The 26,103-nt window shown below is 38.3% G+C and overlaps 1 protein-coding gene across 11 annotated transcripts in view; it reads right to left on the bottom strand.

The window, feature by feature from the left end:
* Positions 1–21,731: 21,731 nt before the first annotated feature.
* The window catches only part of NTNG1 (netrin G1), a 158,806-nt gene continuing 154,434 nt past the window's right edge, over positions 21,732–26,103 (bottom strand). For 8 of the 11 annotated variants that reach the window (XM_063344164.1, XM_063344163.1, XM_063344168.1 and 5 more), the window contains one exon: positions 21,734–23,321. In XM_063344164.1, coding sequence (XP_063200234.1) covers positions 23,095–23,321 — 227 coding nt within the window. In that variant the 3' untranslated portion in view covers positions 21,734–23,094. Of the gene's footprint in view, positions 23,322–26,103 lie in introns of all 11 variants that reach the window. The other 3 variants (XM_063344175.1, XM_063344166.1, XM_063344174.1) reach the window with 3 other exon arrangements.

Genomic DNA, 26,103 nt, shown 5'->3' with positions numbered 1-26,103 from the left:
TATTTCTTTGGAAAAATATTAACATTCTATATTGAATGTTTTGATAAGAACAGAGGCCAGAATAGAATCATCATATCACCCACTTAGTGGTGGCATTTTCTTACCTAAGAGTTTATAGGAGACACTGGGATTGGCTTCTTGCGAGGCTGTGAGGAAATTTGTTGTAAGAAGGAACCGAACACTCATTTTAAAAACATTCCGCCACGTAATGCAAGTTTCTGGAGATTTTATGTTATTCCAAAATATTTTATACAGTTCTTCTATTTAAGTGATCAACTGTGATTGTGCAACAAACTAGCTTGTTATAAGGAGGGGGAAAACTCTAAACTGAAATGTCCTTTAAATGTATTGGGTTACTTTCAAGATCATAATTCACTTACACTTTCTAGCATAACACTAAAATGATATTTTCTTTTAAGCTTCTAACACGAAAAAAATATCTGAAGCACAGACCATGGAGCGCGTAGAATACAGCCACCAATCTCAAGCAGCTCAAGCTTGACCAGAACTGATCAGTTGTAACTGGACCTTTCATTGTCAAAAGGACACAGACTAGTGCAAACTGAAGCCATATGGATTGCTTAAGATGTGTGCTCTTGAGAACTATTCAGCTGCATGAGTTTTAGCAGTGATGGTGCCTCAGGACACGTCTCAGACTAAGTCATAGTTCTCTGGCAATCACATAAAATAACTCTCCAGGAAATTATATTCCAGCTGCATCTCAAGCAAACTGATCTTCAGTGCATGGGGAGGAACACGTCAGCATCCTTGTATCGCATGCATGAAAGCTGAGGTTAAAGACATAACCCCAAAGTTCCACAGAGGCCTCAACTTCAGTTATTGCAGCGGGAGCTAAGCATTCCTAAGGCTGAGCCTAAAAGCTACAGTAATCCTAAAGTGTCAGAAATAAAGTAGTCTAAAAATCAAGATCTATTGCTTTTACCCAGCTCTGTCGTCCATGAAAGGAAGTGCTTTGAGAACAGCTTTTTGGAATTTGGATGCCTGATGTTTTTTGAACAAAACTCTCTAGGATGAAGAATCTGCTGAAAAAACTTTGAGCAGCATTACTTGTGACTGTCTCCTCTCTGTTTAGTATTATTTGCTTGGGGTTTCTAATTCCAATAGTAAATGCAGAAGAAATCCAAGTATTTGGGTTGGATTCACATTTGTTGGATTCCGTTAGAATTTACCGAAAGGGCAACAAAGCCCTATTAGCTGAAAAGAGACTGTTCTGTCTCTCTATTCTTGAATTCTTGAGACTGAGAAACTATGTCATCCTTACTAAACATGTTAGTGTTATAAATTTAAAAAGTAACCCTCCATCTATCTACTTTATTAATAATAAAAGATTACCAACAACAGCCCTACATGTAAGAAAGTCAGGAAGTTCAAATTAAGCTTGTGCCTCAAAGCAAGCTTACTAAAAGGAAAAAACATGCAGTCACTAGTACTAAAGAGCTGTCGGTCTATTCGTAGAAATGTTATGCAGTAACCAGGTGAACAGAAGTATGAAATTTGACAATTGAATCTGCAAGTGCTCAGGCAATTTGCTGACTTGAATGGATCCAGGATTTCTTTATGATACTGCAGTTACTGTAGTCTTGGACAAGATGATGTTCACTTTTAAAGAAATAATAAATATGGATGGGAAATAGTAATTTATGAGTATTGCAGAAATAGTCAACAAGGCTTCTAAGACTCTCTGTTTAAATCCCATAGAGAAGAAGTTGTAAACTCTCCAGGGTAATGGCTGTGACGAAGATTCCACTTGCACTGGCTGTGTTTCCTTCCTCTAGTAGAGGCAGAAATGATTCAGGGCAGACTATTATTCTTTCAGTGGCAAAAAAACTTTTGACCAGTGAGTGCTGCTCCCTGGTGTGCCTTGGACCAGTGAGTGCTCCCTGGTTAGTAGTTAGTCACTACTAGCTAGATAATTGTTTTCATATTTTTAGAATTGTGCATGAACCTAAGAATTCTTGATAGGTATACAGAAAGGACAATATAGCAGAAAGCTGCCTGAATGGGAAGTGATCATGTTTATCAAATTTCTTTTATTTTCCTCTTCTCTTATTTCCCCTTCCCTAATCTTCCTCTTAGGAGCTGTTGAAACACATGTGTTCTTTTGTGTTATTTATATTGTCAGGCTTGGAAAGGTTCTTACCTGACAAAGAAAGTGGCTTAGCGGTTCCTATGCGCTGTGTGAACTGCTAATTTGTGTAGCTTGCTTCCTTTGAGGCATGTTGATATGTTGCACTGGAGTCAGGTGACTGTTTACAGCCACTATTCACAGTAACTGTGAAGCCCTTGTAAACAGCCAGTACTTTTGCCTGGTTTTACATACAAATCAATAGTCTTTTTGCAGCTGAGCGGATCATGTAATTTCTAATATAACTAAACAAGCAGCAGCATGAAAGTATTTTTGCCTAAAACCAGGTGCTAGGACAAAACAAATGGTTTTATTGATTCTCTTAGGTTTAATTAAAATTTCAGAAAATCCCCACCCTGTCTCTTTCTTTGGCCTTGTGAATTATCAATACAGTGTTGGCATGGTTTCCTTATGAGTTTCTGGTACGTTAAGAACGTGTAACATCATACTTAGGCTTAAGGATATATTCTGCAATGTTTATACATGGGAAAATAGATACTTGTAGTGAAAAGGTTACTATCCCAAAGGCTTTTGCTTTTTTAAGGTCTCCCTCTTAATAATGTTGGAAATGGATTGAATCAGAGAATTTGAGAATTCTATTGCTGAAGAAAAGCGCAGTATTTGTGAGGGGTGGAATGAGGGCTGTGTGTGCGCAATAAAAATTATCTATGTAAGTAACAATGACTAAGCAATGGGCCTGAATGACAGAGCATTTTGAAGGCTGGATAAAATGCAAAGGGATATTTTAAGTTCACTTTTAGGAAAACACCTAAGTTTCCAGCTAGTGCAAAACAAGTAACAGTTGACCGGTAAGGTGATGCGTAACTCAGCGGGTTGTGAAGAGCTGCTCTAATGATATTTCCATCACCCATTTGCCCCACAGCTGGCACAAGTATCTTCTGACTTGTTTGGCAATGATTACTGGCCAGCATAAAAAGAATCATCATGAAGTCTGGATTGCCCAGTACTACAGATGCGTGGGCAAAGTCCACTCGCAATTTGTATCCGTTATTCCTCAGAGGGAGACAAGGACTACAACCAGTGCATTTGAATGTAGGAAATCAGTCACTACTATGTTATAAATGCACGTTGGAAGATGTTTAAGGGTGTTAACTTGTTATGCTTAGTGCAGTTCTATAGCGACAGAATTCAGGGGAAGCTTTTGATCAATATTCTAATCATTGCTGTGGTGAGAAAAACTGCTAGCCTGAGAGGCAGAGATCTCTGTTAGGACTGGGGAGAGACGAGATTGGTTCAGGGGCACCCCACAGAGTACAGCCTAAACCTGTGCTGGAAGGAAAGAGACATTTTGAAAGAATGACATATAATTCTAGCACACAATGTCCCCGTAGGAAATGCACGTCAAGTGCACCAATAAATGAAAGAGGAAAATGCCATGGGAGGCAGTAAATCAAAAAGTAATTGATTGGAATATTTAGAGAGCTTAATTTCAATTGCTGAAAGTGAGACAGTGGCACGCGGCAAAAGTCTGAGGTTTGGAAGGAGACACTTGCAGTACTTGCCGTTCAGCCCTCTTCATTACTTCCCGGAAAGGTTGTGCTGGAGGAGCACAGCAGCTGGCATGGAGGACATGGCCCTATTCCTCATTTCGGTTCACCATATTGCTTCAGATTTTCAATAGCTTGACAGTTTAAAATTAGTTTAAAACTGAAGAATTAGGCCATTTAGCCCTAGATTTGCTGGGAACGGAAACTGCCGAGGAGCACTGCTGTTCTCTGGTTAGCATTGAAGCTCCTTGGGCACTGAAGGCACGTGGTCTCAAAGTGCTGGAACTGCCATTTCCATTTGCTTTTGTGGCTTGTGCTGCATTGAATGCTTATTAGAACTAAATTAAGGTCATCAGGCTACTGGTAATTCCAGTGAAGTTATACACTTCTGTCATCTCTCCTACATTTTTCACTAATAATTTCATGTTTGATTTCAGTTATATTTTAACATTTTCAATTGAAATGGCAATTATTCTTTGTTAGAACCCAGCCATTACTCTTGTCAAAAAGACATATGATGCATTAGCTTAAGGGCAATTGCTAATAACTACCCAGGTGACATTCGGTTACGTAGGATGGGCAAGTCTACATATATCTTTGTCAAGTGGTCAGGGTTTGCATGCCCCGTAGTTTACAGTGTTTGGGAGCGCTGCCGAACTGATCATGCAAAACCAAACCAAATTTCAGTTTGGCTTTGGTACCATTTTGCTATAATGAACATCTGCTCTCTCCTGGGTTCATTGAAGTCTTTTTATGTTCATGTTTAATAACTGCAACTGAAATGAGCTTGCTGAACGGGGTGCGAGGGGGAACATTTGGTTGCCACGTAGTCTCTCTAAGTATTTGTGATGACAAAGGTTTCTGATTACTGGGAGGAAGAGACCAAATGATATTTTCTTGCACTGTTTCAGCTTGTGCAAGATATCCTCTGCTTTGCTAGACCCTAGTGTCCTGCTCGTGTTATGTTTGATGTCACTTGTTACCTCTCAAGAATGTTTGGGAACATGATAAAACATCCTGTGTCTTGTTTTATTGCCAGGGAACCTGGGAGCCAGATTTTAGAGTATTCAGATGCATTTGGGAATCCCATGTCATACCTGCATCTTTGGGGCTTTAAAAAATCAGGTTCCACTAATACAGCTGAAACAGGCCCAACTGTTTTCTCTGTTATAACAAGAAGAGTGTGATTTTGCATCAGCTGTGCATGAGGGAGGGGAATAAGCTACTTTGCTGGTATGATGCAAATATATTTTATTTCCCTATGAAGAGAAAAATTCTCATGGCAAAGTTTTTTTTATTTCTTTATTTTAAGACTGAGGTATGCAGTGTTCCTCACATCTTAACACACTGGCAAGCCTCCATTTTCTCATGGAGTTTTACTTGATACATTTTCTGGATAAAATTATGACTACATTGAAGTCAGTGGCAGAACTCAGGAAACAGGATTTCACATACTAAATACAGATGCCTGTATTTGTTAATTCTACTTTCAATGATTAGTATACGGACATTGTTAGCCATAGTCTACTTTGCCTTTAATTCTGTGCTGCTTTGCCCTTCTTCACCTCATTCAACAAGGAGGAGGAAAACAATGGACTATTTTACTTTACTTTGTGGGTCCTTTTCTTTTTCTGCCTGGTTTTACACAAGATTTCTGTACTGGAGTAGCAGTCGCTACAGGAGGGTGTTTAAACATTGTGACATTTCAGGTCCAAACCAGCAATGAACAGTATGATCATTTATATCCAATTATCTGTGCAAGTGGTACTTATAACTTCCCTTTAAGGCTTTAGGAGACCCATATGATGCCCACCACCCTCTTTGCTCTGAAGAGATCCTCTGCTTATCAGCTTGTCCCTTTCAGTGTGAGGGGGCTGGGTTTGCTAATCTTCCTTTCTGCATCTCCCTGTGCTGCTGGAGGGAAGCATATCCCAGACCCCTCTGACTACATTTCAGTGTGTCCTATTTTATATACCTTCCTACTTCCCGGTAGTACTTGCCCAGGCCATGCTGTCCTTTGGCAGTCTGTTGTCAGCACTCACCCAGTCTTAGTGTGCTGTTACAGTGCAGTACTGCATCTTGTCTCTTTACAGGGACTTCAGGGCTAGGTACAGACCATTCCTTCTTCTCAAATCGCATTCTTACTGACCACTTCCTGCAATCCCTTGCCTTCTAAAAGCAGCGTGCCTTACTTATGCTTGTAGTTATCTAAGGTAATCTAGCTAACCTGGCACCTAAACATTTAAAATGTCCCTTTTGGAAAGTAGCAGCTTTCAGCAGGTAACCAAAGCCCTTCAGTCGTCTTTAACATTATTTTCCAAGTCATCATCCACACAGAAAAGACTGGTCCTCAGATGCACGCACTGAGAACCTAGTGGCAAAAGATCCCCATGGACACCACTGTGGGTATATGGGATGATTTCTTCCCAGCTGTTATTGCAATGCTTCCACCAGCGTGTTTCCACCTCAGATCACCTTTAATTTGTATCAAGAAAGCACAAATCCCTCACGAAAGAATGCCACATATGTTGTGTTCTGTAACAAGACACAGAAGTTGTGAAGACAAACTAGCTGCAAAATTTGCACGGATACTGAGTTCCTAGAAATGCAGATGTACAGAACCTTGTAATTTCCTTCTTAATAAGAAATGAAGGGGTAGTAAATTTTTCTTTTATGCATCTTACAGTAAACCTTTTGCTTGCAACTAGAGCAATTAGAACAAACCTCAAAGCTCCAAGGTGGTGGCAGCATTTCTGTCAATCTTAAGAACATTTTTTAAAAAATGAACAGGAGCTTATTTAGGAATTTAGAATTTCTTCTAACGTGGCCGTTTGAAAGCTGGGGGCTGGCTTTCCAGAAAGACCTTGTCCTGGGGGAGTTTGCCTGAAACTATGACTTGTTTTCATCTGGGAATACTCATGTCCATCTTTGAGGTTTATTCAGTCACTGGTACATTAATGAGATGAAACTTTGTAATTGCCATTTCTTGAAATCTATGGTTATTAAAACTTAATTAACGAACAAGCAACAGTTTTTATCTGTTGCGATTCTTTTAAAAATTGTTTGCCATTGGAATCTGCTTCACAAAGAATGAAAACCCAGAGCTGGTCAGTGAACAGCTGCAGTGCCTTATGGTACCAGCAAAAAAATGAAATGGAAATCATAGGCTGGAAGAGGTGAAAGTGCAGGTATATAACAGGGTAGTAAAAATTTTTCCAGCAACGTTTTCTGGCTGTCTCTGAAGACAATGAACGTGATGATGGCTTCACTTCAATGGGAACAGGAGCAGGCCCCCAGAGAAGAGTGGTGGGATCCATAATGTAACCCCCCCTGCTAATAGCTCTGTTTAAATAGCTTTGGTGTTGACTACAGAAGTGCCAGCTGCGCACGCTCTCGGCTGGAGAAAGAGAGTTGAGGAGATGTGAATATATGTGGGAACATCTGGTGTGGAAACTAATCAAACTGCACAAATTATTTTCTCTGTGTTATTGCTTGATTGTTCTTCTCTATGCCAAAAAGGAGAACAGGAGGTGAGTGTCAAACCTCTTCACACAGCGCAGAAAATCCTCCTAAAAGAAAGAATCTTTTTCTTCCCATGAGATTAAAGTTATTTTTCTTGAAAATGAATCAATAGACCAAGTTTTTTAGGAAAAGAAAAAGCAGCTACTCTTCATAGGATGCGTTTCCCCTTTACCCCCAGCCACACGCGTACCTGGTGCTATGCCTGTGTATATAGGCAAAACCACTCTTTGTTAGTCATTTGTCTTCCTCTCTGAGAAGACATTTTTTCCCCATGTAATCTGCTGCACTAAGGTTCTCCTCTTGCAGCAGGAGTGCTTTGGTTCCTGTGACAAAAATCAAAGTAATATTTAACATGGCGATATCAGAACAACAACTGCAGATATCCTGGCAATTCTTATTTTGGATTAGATAGGTACATAGGTTTGAGCAAAATATTATCTGCTGTAGTCCAGTTAACCAAAGCTCTGCGTTATTCGTAGCTGTGGTTTGCCTTTACAATTGTGTGCCAGCTTGTCTTATCGGAACACGATGCTGACACCACGTCACATCTAATTGAGTGAAATAATTGTCTTGCGTTGCTCAAGAGCTGTTTTGTATTTGCCTAAATTATCCAGGCATTAGTATGCTTAAGTGCATCCGGAGGGAGTTCAGGTGTTTGGTTAAACGCAGTGTTATGTTCCGTACAGCCACAAGATGTCAGGCTGAGTAAGGAGCAATAAGCAGAGGTGGGAGTGCTGTGTCTGTGGTCTGTGTGTGCATATAGGTTTTTATATGTGTGTGTGTGTATAAGTAAAAATGTTGATGAAGCTAATGATTAAGTCTTGTTTTTTTAAAGGCATCTAAAGAAGCCAGACAATGAGTTCTTTCCAAATCCCAAAGACTTTGATACTCACTTTCCTTTAAAACTCTCAGCCCTTCCTGTTTTGTGCAAAGGCATAATTTGGTAGAAAGCGAGTTCTGTGCACTGAATGCAAGGATTTTGAGTTTGGCCTGCTGTCTCTTGAGTCAGTGGTCCCAGTGACTTAAGTTGGGAGTGGAGATATGTGAATAATGAGTCTGAAAATGCAACCAGCATGTGGTTCTAAGAAGGCTTTATAAACACCACCCCTTGCCATTCACCTCCCACTTCCTCAGGGTTGTTGTAAGACACATAGAAAGTTCTAAGGTGTATGAGAAACACAATGTGTTTTTCAAGATTGTATGGGGAGGGAGGGCAGTTCTTTTGTGGGTTTTGGTTTTTTTTTTTTGAGTTTTTGTAAGAAGTGCTCCGTGACTCTCCTAATTTACCAGAGAAACATGAAGCAGGCAGAACTTATTAATCAGCAACCTCACCTGCTCTTAGGAGTAGTGGTGTGCACCAAAAAATTTTAATTAGTGGCTAAACTAAAAATTTTCTACGTTAGTCAATGATGCTTGTGATGTTATTGGAAAATATACCCCTCTCCCCCCTTGACCTGCCAATAACCATTATTTCTGCTGTCCACGTTACTGACCCTCTCACCTGCCCTCTGTGCGTGTGTTTGCTCTCCCTGCCGCCCTGCCCATCCCTGCCGGTGGTGATCCCTGCGGTCCCTGGCTGAGAGGTGATGCAGTGGCTCCTCTGCACTACGTGGGCTCAGCAGCTGAGGAGCGCAGCTTTGATTGCACAGATTATTTCTTTCTTTGTTTTAATCGATGTGGGTAACTATAGTCAAGGCACAGGCTCAGAGTGACAGAGACATCAGTTCACACTGTCACAGACCATGGGTATGTGCTTGGGTTTTGCACAGAATTTCATCTAAGACTTGTGGCCATCGTGTCTTGATATGCTGCGGCTATCATTTTGGGTGGAAAAGAATATTTGGTGACTCTTGTATTTAATATTCCCGGGTACACTGGTTTTTTGCTGCAAAGGGCTGTATTGACGAAACACAGATTCTGTTGACGAGGGACTCCAGAAGGTCTCTAAATCTTCTATACTAAGAAGCAGATAATGAGCAGAAAAACGTCCTTTAGCTGAGAAAAAGTACAGAAGATAAGGTTGATTTAACTTAGAAAGAAATTTGCAAATGAGCAGGTGGGTAGATAGTCAAACACAGCTATTACCTGGGTATGTTCGCATAATATGCAAATACTTTCCTATGTAACAGAATTGAAATATTTGGAAAGCCTTATAAAATCTTTGGTTAGCAAATACTGTAAGCCCATGAGCATGTATGTATATCCACCTACATAATTCCAAGGCATGTAAGTATGTTTTATTTAAATACACCTACGGTTGAGTGCATCATTAAGCGTTGCCTTTGTCCTGCTGTCAAAAGTCAATGCATTCCATTTCTTCCAGTTTTTGTCTTTTTGCTTCTTTGACTTGAGCCTTTTTGCAGAGCCTATCCTTTTTGTACCTGAAAAATTCTGAGCCCAGTGTGAGAAGATTCAAGAATATGTCAGTTAATAATAGTTGAGGCTATGTGCTATGTCTTGAGCTGTGTCACATAGTTCGAAGACACGTATGTGCTAAAGAAACTTGCACTTTGAGACAAAGATCACACAGAAAGAGCGGTGGGAAACCTACAGGTAGACACACTAAAATCTTTACGTGTTGATAAAAGTACAGACCCTGGATGGAAGAGGATCTTCAAAGATGTGGGAGATTGCCAGTCCCAATCTGTTGCACAGTAGTGACTTAATTCATGACCAGTTACAACTTTCAGTGTCAGTCATGAAACAGATGGTAGGTCTTCGAGTCCTTTTGTAAATGGATATGTTTTTCTGTCACCGGGGATCCAAATGTGATACTAACTGGTGAAGTAACAGGGAGTTTGAGGCAATTTGCTTCTCAGGCACTTTGGTTTATACTATTTCCTCCTTAATGCAGCCTCAGTCATGAAGCAACCTGGGGGACACTGTGACCTCCAACGCAGATTATTTGGAGTCGGCTCACTGTGTGTATGTTTAGGTACTGGTTTCCTGATAATACAGTAGCTGGTTCCTATGTTGGCAAAGATACAGAGAACATGAATGAAAGCAGCTCTTCATTTGAGTCATTTTATATCAGGTCCGTTTAGTTCATTTAGTCATGGAGTCATGACAAATTGGGCTGGAAAGGAGAAAGTTTCATATATCAGCCTAACAACCTGAAATGTCATTATTTTCCTCCTGTTCTCCTGAACCCTTGCTGATTTTGTACTGCTGCACATGTCTGTCCTTCTTCCTTGTTCTCAGTGGATACCAAAGACATGCTAGGAAGCCTTTTACCAAGTTTTAGATGTTTCTCTAAGAAAAATGATGCAGGTTTAACAGCATGTGCAGGTATTTGTAGAAAAGCAAATGTGTTTCCCTCTTGGCTGTTTAGTTGTCTGTAACAATAATGTCATAAATAAATAATGTTTCCGTGAGGGAAAAGAGGAGATGTTTATCAGAAAGAATACATGCCAGTTAGGATAACTCTGAACAAAATGTTAACACGGATTAAACAGGAAAACATGCTGCTGGCAAACAAATTGTTGGTGAAAACAGCTTCAGCTAGGGAGTTCCTTTCTCTGTTGGATAGAAATGGTGCCTGCCATGCAGACCAGCTTTTAAAATTAAGACATTTGTCACCAGAACTGTTGGGTCTGTGGAAACATTCAAATGAGAATAATTTAAGTGCTGCAATAGGATAATGCACAATAAATAGTATATGGAACTGTACAAATGTTGCAGATTATAGAAGGATCAAAGAGATAATGCCTAAGGGATTACTTTTTCCTTTCCTGAAATTATTTTTCAATTGAATTTAAAACCTAATTCTGTTTTGTTGAAATCAAGGTGAGGCTTTCCTTTGCATTTAGTGGATTCTGGAGCAGGTCATTAACGAATGCAAACTGGTCAGTCCTTGCAGAATGAATCCTAATTGTCCCACAGAATAGATGCATCGTGTACACTGAAGTTCTATGTTTTCTAATACTGTTTTGTCAAACTGCGTCCTCCTTCTCTGAGGCCTGGTTTTGAGAGATGCAAGGCTAGTTCCTCTTCATTCCACTTCCACGTGGCTTCCTTTGCTGAGACTGACAGCTAGGGAAAAAAACACCAATGGCTTTTGTTAATCAGCGTGTGCCTCTCCATTAGCAGCTGTACTAAGACTGCCAACTAATTGCCACACAAGGATTACCACTCAGGAATTTTAAGTCATCAGAAATAATGACAAAGCCATGCCCGTCTTTATTTGGTTGGGTTTTTTAGGGTTTTTTGTTGTTGTTTTGTTTTTTAAAGTTGTAGAGGGCTAGATGACTAATAGCATGCAGCTCACAAGTGATACTGCCTCAGAACAATCCTACCTCTTCTTAGCCATTGCCAGTCATTTAGAGGAAAATAAAGTAGGCATTATAGAGCGGGAAGAAAAAAAAAACACTAAAGGGGGCTTCAGTATTATTCAAGTACACGCACCAAGTTTAGCATGTGTTTACGCTTGTTTTTTTAAAAATATGATTGCCATCCTGAACTGACTTCTAAATTAGTCTTTGACATCTGTTACAGGATTTTGTAGTTTTCCTCTCCCCTCTTTTAGAGGCATGTTTTTGCTTGGGACTTGGCACGTTTTTAATATCACTAAATGGCCCCGATAAAAATGTGAAAATGGAAAGCATGTAAAAATTCCTTCTACGGAATCAAACTGTTTAATCTATGATTATCTGGTTACTGTTTATTTATGTACTTCATCAACCCACTGCACTTGATTCAAAACACAGGAAAAATCTGGTGTTTAATAGAAAGTACACTTGATGGTTAAACTGGTATATATATTTGAAGAATGGGAAGAGAGAAAAAAGTGGCAGGACAATGTTTGAAAGCAGCAGAGGAAAATCCAGAGACGTTAGAGATAGATGAATTATGAAGAAGGTAAGTACATTCAATCAGTTGCTCTTTATTGGCTTGAGGGTAATCTCTGCCATATTACAATGTACTGATTTATGGACTAATTAGTTGTACAAAACAAAAATATTTATAGAAAATATTTCTCTCAAGCAGTCACCAAACCAACCAAACAATAGGAAAATGGATTTTGTGTATTAAAAAATTAAATTCAATATATATTTATGAGCCCATTCAAAATGTAGAGTCTCTTTGCTACCAGATTTCCAGTAAGCAGAAATATCTATGTATCAAAACCTAATTGTGTCAGTATCTAGACATTTATGGAAGAAATTAAATGCCTAAGATATAGGTATTTCAAGCTATAAAAGATATTATATATTCATTTATAAAGTCATAATATTATTATTATATGAGCTTTAATACATCCAATAAAGAACGAAATCAGATAAGGAGGGGAAAAACCTCATAGCCGTCTTTCTTTTGGAAGAGGATTTTAGTGTTTTACTGTTCTTTCTATATGCGTGTCTTTTAATTTCTCAGGCTGTTAAGATGCTTCCAATTACTGTGACGCATATATAACATCCCTTCAAAAAACAGTAGTTGTGGTTTCCCTCTAGCCTTAGACTGAAGTGCAAAAGAGAAAAAACCCCGAACAGCAAAATCAAATGCGTGAGTTACACATCACAACATTGAAACTCTAAGCATGGTAGGCTAAGACAATGTTTTGGGAGGTGTAATGTAAAATAGACTTGGATAAGTTAATTTGAAGTAAGTGGGTGGCAAATTCATGCAGATGGAAGAGTATTTAACTTCAGATTTGTGTAATTTCGATGGAGTAGGGAACTGTAGGTCCCAGTACTTAATGTGGTGGACGAGGTGTCAGAATTAATCTCCCTTTCTGTAATTGACTTTGTAAGTCTCTCAACATCTTCAAGCTTCAGTCCCCATGAATAAAATGGAAATAGCATGCCTCCCTGCTTTGCAGTAGTCTCACGAGTCTAACCTCAGTAAAGTTTGGGAGATACTCAGATGCTAGATATTGTCAGTAAATGAGAAACCTGTCAAAAAATTGTTCACCACTAAATCTACATAGTTTAGTCATCGTTCCTTACATCCTACTCAATGAGAGAATTGTAAAAGTGGTTATGACTCTCTACCAGATCTAGGGAGGCAAAAGAGCACTGCCAAGACTAATTCATAAGTACCAATCCACCTACTTTTTGCCTGTGGGAGATCTCTAGAGCGAAGCAATAAATATATTTTATGAGGGCATAGAAAAAAACTCTGACATGAGGGAAGAAAGCAAGCTGTAGGATGGCAAAAGAAAGCTGTAGGATTGCAAAAGAAAACAGTATAATAAATGTAACTACTGGAGTGCTCTACATGCTGGTTCTCCCATCCTACCAAGCAACAGTAATTAGAGGTAAGAGATGTTAAGAAGAGACGCGTTGAATGAGTCAGTGTAGCCATTCAGAGCCTAGTTCAGTCCCGTGTTGAACATGGTGACAGCAGATGCCAATAGAAGGCCTGGAGGGAAAATGTTCTCTTCTGAATGCATTTCATTTTCTATCTCCTTATAAGAATTACATTTAATGATTTAGGAGGTGCATGGCAAAGAGCAGATGTAACCACTGGCCTTACACAGATCTTGGCGGTAGGGTTCTTCCTGCACTGAGCTTGCTGCTCTTTGGCCTGAGAGAGGCCTGTGACGTGTTTTCTCAGAAGGTGTTGAAAAGCAGCTTCTTCATGAACATCTGGAGTAGATGGCCAGAGTAGCGCTGCTAATTTCACGTCAGGAGCCAAAGACAAAGCCGAGGTGGCGCTGACGGGCCTAGGCTCTTCCAGCAGGTCAGTGAACAGTGTTCGCCTAGACAGGAGGGGAAGTCCTCAAGCGGAGAGTGTCCTCTCTGTGCGAGGCTCAAGTCCTGCAGTTTGCAAGTCAGAGATTACAATGCCAAATGCTGTGTCTATGAGTTTATGATATGTGTGTAGAATCTACATTGGCTTTTTCCCTGAGATCCTAGTATATTTTTAATCTTGGGGCATCTTTTTCTTTCCAGTCTCCCAGTGTTGGGTTTCTCCCAAATACCATAACTCTTGAGAAAAGTGGTTTTTTTGCTTTGTTTCCCTTTGGATTCCAATGCCTTTCACATATGCTTCTGTTTGGAACTGAGGTAAAATTTGTGTGTGACTGGTAGTGAGAACAGAATTGGTAATTCTACTTCGTCTTGTTCTTGCTGGTCTACATTTCGTTTTCAGTAACCTCTGCTCCTGCAGCGTAGGCACCAACCTTCATTTCTGTGTTCAGCCTCTTAAGTTTCTACACTGTGAAGCTGAAGACTTTGTTTTAGTATTTGAATCCCATTTCCTGTGAATGCTTTTTAGCTCTATTAGCTGAGAAAATCTCAGCTTATAAATGTGATTGGTATTATGTTTTAGCTTACTGGGTTTTTTTTTTTTTTTTGGCATTTGTGCCAGCTTTGAGCTGGGCATGTATTTGTCAGGCCTGTTTTGCAGGAAGAATTTAATAGACTTATTATCCATAAGGTCAGTAAAACTAGCAAAAAGTAAATAGTAAACTAAGCTATTTTAGTGCTTGAGGTCCAAATTTACTAGTGCATTTTTTTTGTAAATACATTAAATTATCCTGTCATTAAATGACTTCTATTAAGCTTTAGGAAATCATTTATGAGATATCGTGATAGTTAAAAACATGATTGCTAACTGTAATTTAACATCCAGTATATGTTAGTAATTCTCATTAAAAAACAGAATAGAAAAACTAATTTCTTAATGTCCTCAGTGTTTATAACCCTTAATGAAGTGTCATAGTTACCTGTTCAGGCAAGGAATAATTTCACAGCATTTGGGATACATCCATTTGTCCTGCACATCCCTTGTGAGAGCACATGTTGGTTCAAGTCCCGTGCTAAAATGAGGGGGTGTGAGGTCATATTTTGTAAATAGTTATACACGTTATGCATAATAATATTACATGTCATATATATACTAATACCACTAATTATAGTGGTAACTATAACCAAAGCTACTAAGAAGTTTTCAATACTCTTGTAAAATATACTTTATTCATAGTCGATGTGATGTGGAGCTTGAGTGTGTTGAACTTGTTCCCTGCCTTTGCCAGTTGCATTTTGGGTTGTTTCAGGCAACTCCATTTACCTCTCTGGATCACAGTTGCCTCATTTCTATTAAAAGATAAATGATACAGAATTTCTGTTCAAAGTATCTGAGAATTTATAGGTTGTGGAGAATAACAATCTGGCCTATTGTCTCTTCCTTGAGAGTTTTTGAAGTATCCCAATTGTGATACATGGAAGTGCTTTGACATTTTGAGTATCATAAGAATCTTGTAAGAATGATTTTGCCTTGTGTTTTATTTAGTTACAGTAAGCAAATACATCTTTTCATTCAACATGCTAACAGAATTTAGTCCAAGAGAGCCCAAGCCTTTGAAGGAGATCTCAGTACTGTCGATTATAAGCAACAATTACAGACAGCAGCCGCTAATTTTGCATCCACAATTATTTGCAGGTGCAAAGTGAACCATGTTCACAGTAGATGTACAAGGATTGAAATGTTTTCGTTAACATGTTCAGGTAACACTGAAAACAGTCATTGAGAGGTGTGAAAGCATCAGCTAGATCAAGGACTCTTAAAATCGGGGAACTTAAAATATGGCTTGCAGAAACTGGCAGCCTAAGGGCCTGAGTACTTCTCATAATGTGATTTTGCTAGTTTTGTGGAGGAGTGGTGTTGCACTTCGGAATGTAGAGAATGCATTAATCTCAAACCAACTGATAGCCCAACCAGAACAAAAAATTCTAAAAAAATCTGTTTATGCTATGGAGCTGAATCAGAAATTGTACAACTTGCAGGATTATTCCATATTTTTTTTTTCAGATTTGTACTGATCTTTACAGACAATTTGCCCTCCAGATGTATCCTGCTGCACTACGTTAATAGCATAGTAGCTATGAACCACTTTTATGAACAATGTATGAACATTGTTCTTCTGTTGGGATCACACAGGAATCTGACTTACATGGCTTGTCAATTGACTGTATGTAAAGTGGTTTGTAGTATCACAAGTGGGTAAATAACCCCTTTTCATTTGCTAAATAGAAAATACTTGCTAATATATTTTGAATAGTGGTATGCAGCAAAATAGTTTGAAGGGATTTTATACTAATTTTTGTCAACTTTGTTTTGAAGAGATTAATGTAAAAAATTTATTTTTTTAAATTTTGTGCTTTCTGCAACATAGCTACCAAGATTTAGTTTTGCACAATACATTGAATAACTGGAAGATACTAATTTCTGTAGAATAAATGAGGGACCTGATCTAGTGGGAGGTGTCCCTGCCCATGGCAGGGAGGTTGGAACAAGATGATCTTTAAGGTCCCTTCCAACCCGAACCATTCTATGATTCTAACTACATTTGGATACCACTGACAATGGAGGGGATGAGAGAAAGAAAATATCACTGGTGTTATGACTTGATTTGTGATTTTCCTGTGCATTAAGGAAGAACAAAAATATATAAGATGTAGACATGGCACTTAGGGGCATATTTTAATGGTGGACTTGACAGCGTTAATGGTTGGACTCGATGATCCTAAGGGTCTTTTCCAACGTAAATGACTTTATGATTCTATGTACAGGACAAAGTTAACTTTCGCCCTCCATTATCTAATTAATATTACAATCTAAAAATAGAGAACTACTATGGCATTGTCATAAGTGTCTGATTACCGATTAAGTAAAATTGGTGACTCCATTTTAAGGTTATAAAACGGTTTTTGGAGTGATGAGTCATCCCATAAATGGTATTTTGGAACACATGTGACTAGAGAACTAAAGACAACTTGACAGAATTTGAAAACTCAAATTATTGGCCATGGCCAATAATACAAATTCTCAAAGCTTGTTGAATTTCTAGAGATACTTACAAACTTAACAGTTAAGCATGCCTGTGAGATCAGGAGTGATGATGGTACTTCCAGATCCTAGGCTGCAGTGACAGTGCTGGAATTCGGTTCTGCTCTATTAGATGTGACTTTTGACCTGCAATATTTCTTCTGGAGAAGACATTTTAGCCTCAACTCCTTTCTGAGTTCTGTCTTCAGGTTGCGGCAGTGGGCTCTGTAAGTTCCATCACTTGGATTAGGTTAGTAATGAATAAAACCTGATTTTTAATTATATTTGGAGTTTTCCAAAATAATAGAACGTGACTTTTTTTTATAACTTAGTGTTTGAAGAATATTAGACTTGAAAGTTCTACCATAAACTTTGCATAACTCTTCTATATATTAAAAATTGCACTGATTTCATAGATTATATATGTTGCCTTGCAAATTACAGTATGATGTAGAAAGACTTTAATTTCCTCTTCCACCAAAACAGGGATAGTCCACTTCACTGTATTTTTGTTGTAATAATAGTAAGGGACAAACTCTGGGAGTTTTGAACATGGAGTACTTGTGAAAATCAGGCAGTTTCTATTTAGAATGCAAAGGCACCCAAGTTAGAGAGATTTGGGCTTCCGTGTTGGGATGTGTATATACATATGTACGTAACTTTTTACATGTATATGTAGGAATTCTCATGTCCCTTTCACTCCTGTCAGTGCCTCTAATATTTCTTCTCTTTGAAGAAGAGTACTCTTGAACTGTAAAGACTGCCAGTATATAGGATTGAACTCATGTCATTATTCTTGAGAGGTCTTGTTCAGACATACGACTGTCAGAGTTAACTTATTAGTAATTTGTTTCTCAGATGTTACAAAGACCTGCACAGGGTACTTAAGTGAAAATTACACTATGTGAGAAATAGAAAATACTCATCCAAAACGAGTCTCATTTTCCCCAAACAAACAAGCAATAGCCTCAAAACCCACTTCTGACCTTCTTTTGCCAGAATACGCTATTATTACTTCAATTTCTAAAAAATATTTATTTCCAGTGACAACAGTGCACTTCAACATGTGTACAGCAACTCCACTGAGCAGCATCGTGTAAGTGGCAGGTGTCTTAGCAACTGTAGCTAGAATGTGCACATCCGTAAATGCACACGCGCAAGTTTTGACGGGAGAGTGATGCCTGGGCATGTCCCAGGGTGAGATGTGGTTGCTCCCACTGACGGATGCGGGACTAACACCGTTCTGTTGTGCTTTCTGTAACTAGGCTGTCACTTTGGTTCTACTGACTGCCACGAAACCCTGATTCGGTGCACTTCCATAATGTGAATCTTTATTCTGGTCCTTCTCAGAAATGAGTATCAGCTAGCAATGCATGCAGGAATTCAGCCCCAAAGCCTTTACAATCTGTTTAGGTCTACAGGTTGCATAAGGTTAGTCTTCTCTCTGCTCTTGGAGGCTGTAAAATTTCTTGAGCGGTATTTCATCATGTGTATGTTTGGGTCTGTATAGATAATGATGGCCAGAAAAACAATGAACGGAAACATACGCTTTGTACTGGAATTTTATCTGTTGCATATTGTGGCAAAAATGGTGTCTTGGTGAACATACTGTACTGGTGATGAACTTTCATTTCATTAAATGAAATGCACCATATGGTGCGAAATGCTGCTGTTGTGCTTGCTTGTTTTGCATACGCTGCTTACATCCTCTTCTTCCTGATACTGTATGATGGTAGGAAAGGTATTAAGTTGGTTAATATAAAATTTATGATTTATAATGCCAGATCTGCATTGCGGTGGATAAATGTTTGCATCCATAAATAATTAAACTTACAGTTTTTCTTAGGAATGAATTGATTGACTATGTCTTAATATTTACATCTGTAACATTTGCAAGGACAAACACGAAGGCTGGGCTGGAGGTTGCCTGACAATCTTGTCTTGCATATTCTACAAAAAATATTACTCAAATTTCTCACAGGTGAATAAATGGCATGCATGGATGAATCTAGTTAATTCAATGGTTTAATAAACCTCGAATCCCAATGAGGCTATAACAAATCCCCCTGGCATCTTGGAGTTATGAGAAAGATGTATAAAATTAAATGCAAGCAGAAGATCTCTTTCTAAATTTGAGGAGTCTTTTGCACATTATTTTTTTGTTCTGTTCACTACATGAAATAACTTGTTATCTGTGGCTCAGTCATGATAAAGTATTAGATCAATTATCATTTGAGGGCAATATCTGGGGTCAATTTGTGTCTGAATAGATTTTTTTTTTTTCCCCCCCTTTGGATAGTTTGTTTTTGAAACAGTTATGCAGCACTAAGACAGATGTCTCTCTGTTAATGTCCCTTTGATAAACACGGCTAGCTTGACGTGGAAACTTCTGCAGCTCCCCTTGTCAGGCAGCAGCACCTTCTCATAAGCTGCCCCATTTTCAGATGTTAAACGCATGTGGATCCTGGATCAGAACCAACTATCTAGTTAGAAACACAGGAACTGTAAGCTGACTAGGACTGACTGATTTAGCAAAACAACTGGAACAAATATAACTGCATAAATTTGATTATGAATCACAGAATGGTAGGGGTTGGAAGGGACCTCTGGAGATCATCTAGTCCAGCCTCCTGCCAGAGCAGGGTCACCTAGAGCAGGTTGCACAGGAACGCGTCCAGGCGGGTTGTGAATGTCTCCAGAGACGGAGACTCCACCACCTCTCTGGTTTTTCCTCATGTTTAGGTGGAACTTCCTGTGTTCAAGTTTGTGCCCGTTACCTCTTGTCCTGTCACTGGGCTCTAAGGTCATTGGACTCTGAACTATAATCTGGACAACTAAGCAATGCGAAGCCTGGGCAGTTCTTAGATGCTAAACCTTCTAGGAAAGAAATATCATACAGGAAAGAACAATTCCGTAGTAGGTTCCTTTTGCTGCATTCTGACACAGAACCAAATTCCTAGGTTAGTGATTGTGCTGCTCTTGTTATTTTTTTGGTATCCTGTGTGTGTTTGCTATTCTACAGCATTCACAGGGACAGGATACCCGCTCAAGAAGCCTAGAATATAGAAGGGGTATGTATTTTCATGTGAAAAATAAAGCAGATACCGTGACTACATGTTCTCATGGAAAGATCCTACTGTATCTTCAGGAAAAGGAATCTGTTGTTCTTCATGGCTTCTGAAATGGGGAACAGCTTCTGCCTTCATTTTCCACTGAATTAAATAAAAAAGCAGGTAAAGTAATGCTGAGTGATGTAAATCTCTTCTCTCAAAAGATGCACACATAATTTTACAAATATACTTGGAATACAGTAGCAGAAACTTATATTCAAAATTTTCCATTAGTGAAGTTCTCTGGAGTTCAGAGGAAAAAATAATGAAGCTGAAGAAAAGGATGATTGATAAGAAAACCAAACGCTGAATGTACTCCTGTATAAAATTGTAATTTTATTAATAGGTGAGGGAGAATAAAATGCACGAAATGGTAGCTAAATACGTGGAAAGCCATATACTCTGCCCTGGTTTAGAAGATCGTAAGTATATGAAATTGGAATGCAGCTGAATTGATTGCGATCTGATATTCATTATACTTCAGCACAGCTGGCAGAATCCCTTCTAACCAAACGTGCATAACGTGCTTTCTTAGCACTTTCACAAAGCCTTGAGTTTATAATGACAATTAAAGTGCATCTTTTCCAATAATTACACAATTTGAATTTGGTCTGTGCTAATAAGCTTTAAGAAAACTTAAATTCCACATTTTAATATCAGAAATCCACTTAATTATAGGTAATCTCCAGCTCTGCATGTCACCTGTATTAGCATTTATATTTCTCATTGTCTGCAATATAATTTTCTATTTATTCTCGTGAACATCCTTCTGATATATACCCGAAATCACACGTAGGCTGTGGCTGGCAACCAGCCAAGCCCTTAATTTATCTTTGCCTTATCTTATTTAGCCCACCGAAAGAGAGTGCCAGTGTGAACAGCAAACATTCCACGTGAAGGGCCAAGGTGACAGCCTGAACAAGCACCAGCTTCTGGTCTTCACCATCCTCATCCTCATAGGATCCTTTTAGAAAGGAAGACCTGATTTACTCACCCGTTTCTGGAGGCTGGGTACTGGCCTACAAAACTTGCTTCCTCAGCGGAAAGAGCTTATCCAAGAAGGCAGTGCCCTAAATTCTGCTCTGCTCACCATTTGGAAGAGGCAGCCAGGTAGAATTTATTTCTCCCAGGAATTTTTCTTTTGCTGATTAATTGTTTTCTCTACTAGGCTATTATGTTGGTAAAATATTTACAGCCATTATGATGAAAATTGCCAGGAAATGAATTCACACAGTCTTGCTACCTTTTGATTTGATTTTTTCTTTTTTTTTTTTTTTTTTTCGTTTTCCTTCCCAGGACTTTGAAACACTGCTGTGGTTTTGGCTTGCCTCTCTATTCTTGCTATACTTTTCTGTCACACTCAGTAATTGGCCTAATAAAAGGCAGAAACAAGAATTTATTACACCTTGGGCAATACTTGAAACAAACTTTATTTGCTGGAGCAGCACTTTTTATCTACTCGCTGCTGTATATTTTGACACTCCTTCTAAATATTAAATTTGACTTTATTAAAAGTTAAATCTTGGCGCTTTTTTTTTTTTGGTGATTGCTGCTGTTTTTGCAGTTTCTTAGGCAGACTAGTACATATATAAACATATTTTAATGAAGCTTTTGGAGAAACAATATAAGCTGTGGCTATATCTACTTCATTACTGTCAAAATCCACAAAAATGGTATGAATTAAAGACTAACTTCTGTAATACCTTGCAAATTAGTCTTGGAATAATTTCTGTGATGAATTGAGACAACAAAGATGAGAACTCTTCAACTTCATACCTTTTCCAAGTTTGGGATTTGATGAAATTTTCCTCAAACAAATTATAAGCTTTACGTTTAAAATTGTTTGCAAAAATAATGAGAGTAGTAAAAAAAAAAACCCAGGTTAGATTGTTATGATGTAATTTCCACTGTTGAACCTGTTTTTCTTCCACATACTACATGATAAAATGATCAATTTTTTTTTTGTTTTCGAAAAAAGGCCTTAAGAAATAGCAATACGTCATCCTGGAACTGTTTATGCAGGAATTTTTATTCTTTGAAATCTTCCAGTGTTAAAGCAACAAGAAAACATTTAGAATGTCCTTTGGTGGAATCTTATTACACTCGTTATATATGTAAACTGATATTCTTTGATGCCAGCACGTTGCCCATACAGAGAAATCTCTGCACAATTAAATGAAAGGAAAAAGAAAAGGACTAAATAAAAAGTAATATTTTTCTCTTATCTGATCAGAATTAAATACATTAACAAATTGTCTGGTAACACAAATAGGCAATAATACAAAAAATCTACATTGTACATTATTTCAAGAAAAATAACTTCATTTGAATACAAAAGGATAAATACACTTTTTGTCCTATAGCCACTCTTGTACAGTAGGTGAACACAGCATCTTACTGATGCAGTGCTGCTAAGGTATACAAGGATATGACTGGCTTGAGTTTTATTGAGGGGGCTGTTACACATGTGCATCACTAACATCAGACAAAGAAATCTTTCAACCAACAAGGGTTACAGAGCAACGTTCACTAAAGCACAGGTCGGAAAGGATTCGGGGACTGAAGCAGGCCAATATGGCAGCTTTTACAGATTTCCTTATACCCACAATGCACTGACAGCAAAGAATGCCTTTATTTGGTCGGTCCACACACCGGGCGGAGGTACAGTAGCGCACCATATAGGAGTAGCAAAGGTTTTTTTTAATTTTTTTTTTTAAATTCTCTTCCCATTCTGGGGGCTGTCAAAGCCGTTTCAGTCCTGTGTGAGCTTTGCAGCTAGCACTGATTCGACAGAACAGGCAGCTGCCAACTTGTCTGGAGTCAGAGGTGACCAGTCTTGACTCAGAGCCCTGTCCGTAACTGATCGATATGGCTTAGTTCAGTTAGGCCTTCTCAGTTTGTACGTGGTTATTTCTTCTCTCTTTATATTTTTTTTTCCTTTTTGAATTTCAGTAGCAAACGCTTGGATTTTGTCTTGTGGTGGTGTGGCACGTTCACCGGGAGCAGTCCGAACGGGCTGCCGTCAGCAGCAGGGAGTCTAGCAAAGGCAAAGTCCGGTGGCTCCCAGCAGCGCCGTCAGCAGCACCAGGGGCCCGAGTGACATCGCCCCCTGCGCGGAGTTCTGGCCGCAGCCTCCTGGATCCCTTTCACACTTCAACTTCTCACACAAAATGCCAGTGTAAGCCGGAGGGCACTGGCACCGCACATTGTTGATGCATGTTCCTCCGTTCTGGCAATGCAGGAGTTCATTGTCACATACGTTTGCTGCAAGATAGCAGAAAGAAAAGCAGAATAAATATAAATTCATCTACAGGAGAAACTCTGCACTCAACCCAGGATTAAAACACTACCTCCCTCCTCTTCCCGAGACATGTAAACAGGGAATGTGTTTTTTTTTTTTTAATCAAGTTTGAATTTTTTATTTTATTTGATATATTCTCATCCTTTTATCCTTTTTTTTTTTTTTTTTAAGGCTGTAGTCTTGGAGAACCATTTCACTTCAGACCATTGACTACGATAATATCAATTAATGAAATAATATGAATAATGATCAATAATGAAATATTATGAATATTAATACCTGCCTTGTGCCCGTGTCTGCATTTTCATAGTTACTACTGAACTGGAGCTGTAGGTGGGTCCGTTATTATTTGAAAGGGGCAACGTATACAGGGGTTTTGTAAAGCAGGAACAGTGTTTTTTTTGCATTTTTATGCAACGTGGCTTTGCTGAAGTAAAAAGATCTGTATGAGAAGGCAGGGTTTTATAATCAAGAATTGCATGTATTAATGATCTGAAAAAATTACACAAAAAAGATAAGGCAAGCAGAGGCAGGAAATTCAGCATGCTGTTTGATGGGGATTATGTGGTATATACATATGGAAATAAAAGATAATGTTGTTATTTCCATTACAGATCAAATATTTCTTCTTAATTAGATTTGCTACTTTGGTAGAAGGGTAACTGGTGTCTTAAAACTATCTTAGATATTGTAGCCTGATATAACAACTTCAGAAGTCAGATTTGACAAGAGTTAAGAAGAAATAATACAGGCAGAAGTTTTAGAGCTGCATAATAGCATCGTATTTGAAAAACTGACAGCTTTATTTTGTATTACTTAATATCAATTGAAATATTTCACTAGGTAAATATGTAGAGATATGAGGAACATAGTACTTAAACGTGTCAAACTGTGTTTTACTCCAGGTGATATCACTAGTAGAATATGGGCTAGATTACAGCTCTGTCTTCCATAGGAAAGGCAATTTTAGTAAACATCTTGCACCTACTATCTAGGCAGAACACAACAGCGTGAATTTTTGCTCAGAGAATTAGGGAAAAGATTAGTGTGTTTAGAAGCAGACTCAACATTACATGCTGTTTATGCATACCTTAGCCTGGAAATACCCTAAAGAATTCAGAATAGGGAAAATATTGTTAATCTTACTTTAAACACTGCTATTTATTGCTACAAAAAGGTATGGTTTTATAAATGCTAATATACTTATTTTTAAACGCAACCCAAATATTATGAGAACTAAAACTGAAACAGTCCAAGTTCTTAAGTGACGCAATTCTCCATAAATCTGTGCAATTCTGTGCACCAGCGGCCTTACTGGTAATCTTGTCTGTCCTTGTTGCTTTCAGAAAAATATTTTTCTTGCTCTAGAAGGACTCTCTGACAACTGCTTTCTAACGTTCTGCATCCCAATGGGCCCAATAATAACACAGCGTGTTAGAAACTCATAGGTGCAATTGAGAGAGAACAGTTAAATTTTTTCAGTGATTCCTTCAGCAATCAAAGGCTTTTACTAAGAACTATGGATTTAACTTTGTTGTCCAATTTTGGAATTGTAGTGTCAAAATTTGAATAGTAAAGTACAACAAACAGCACATATTATTGATGACAGCCGTATGTCTGAATTTTAATGTTCTATATATACATGAGCAAAAATAGTGTTTATACTATTTATACTATATATATATACACACAAGGAACAGTAAATCACCACCAAATAAATGTGATGAGATTAATAACCCAGAAAAATATAATGATAACGGGCCGAAAAAATAAACTGTATTTTAAAGTCAATATTGGAGTTACATCTCTTATAACCGAAGCTATGTATCTTTAAAGCTGACTTTATTATTCATATAGTATATATTTATCCGTATCAATACACAAACTCAAAATACTTTATCTGGTATTATCTACAGCATCTGCTTGTGCTAGACTGCTTACTGCTGAGATGCTTCCTACAGCTCAGGCAATGAAAATGGTGAAATATCTGTCTCATCAATACTGACCATTGTTTGCCTTGAATAATTGAGTGGAATTCAATAGTTAATTAGATACCACTTCTTAAACAGCAGATGAGATATTTCATTTTGTGTTTGGCCCGGAATATATTATCCAAATTTTCCCAAGTATTTGGAAAATAAATTTATTTCCTCATAACTTTCCTATTTTTAAACTTTTGACAACTCTAGCCTGTTATTTCAAGAGGCCACCAGCCCCGATTCTGCTCTGTAGTTACAGATTGCTGGAGATGGGTGGCTGAAGTGGCGCTTTGCTTCATGCTGGCTGTTCTGTCTGACACGCTGACGCTGTCAAACGCCTCTAATCATTGCTGTCTACAAAATGCGGGATACAACATTATAGACGCTGATTTTTAAATCAGCACCAATTACTTCTCATTAGAAGTTTTTAAAATGTGCTTAAAGAAGGGGTGGATCAAAAGCTTCCCCTTCGTTATTCTTGCGTGCTTTTAAGTTTGCCCACAGAAACGCACTGAAGTAAAACCAGGCAGATCTTAATGTTCTCAGCAAACTACTATGTAGCCGACAATTCTTGAATTGTTCATCTTGTATTGTCACAGCTTTCTTTTCCTTAGTTTCGTCCTTGTATCTCTTTCTCCTGCACACACACACGTACACACATATATGTATCATGTAGGTAGCAACTGTGGTGATTTGGAAGTTAAATGAAACAATTATGAAAATAGGAAATCCCATTATTTACTTTTTGCCAATTTTGTTTTAATTT

The sequence above is a fragment of the Chroicocephalus ridibundus genome, chromosome 8 (assembly GCF_963924245.1).
Source record: "Chroicocephalus ridibundus chromosome 8, bChrRid1.1, whole genome shotgun sequence".
NCBI classification, from domain to species: domain Eukaryota; kingdom Metazoa; phylum Chordata; class Aves; order Charadriiformes; family Laridae; genus Chroicocephalus; species Chroicocephalus ridibundus.
This window is presented reverse-complemented; position numbering and strand designations above follow the sequence as displayed.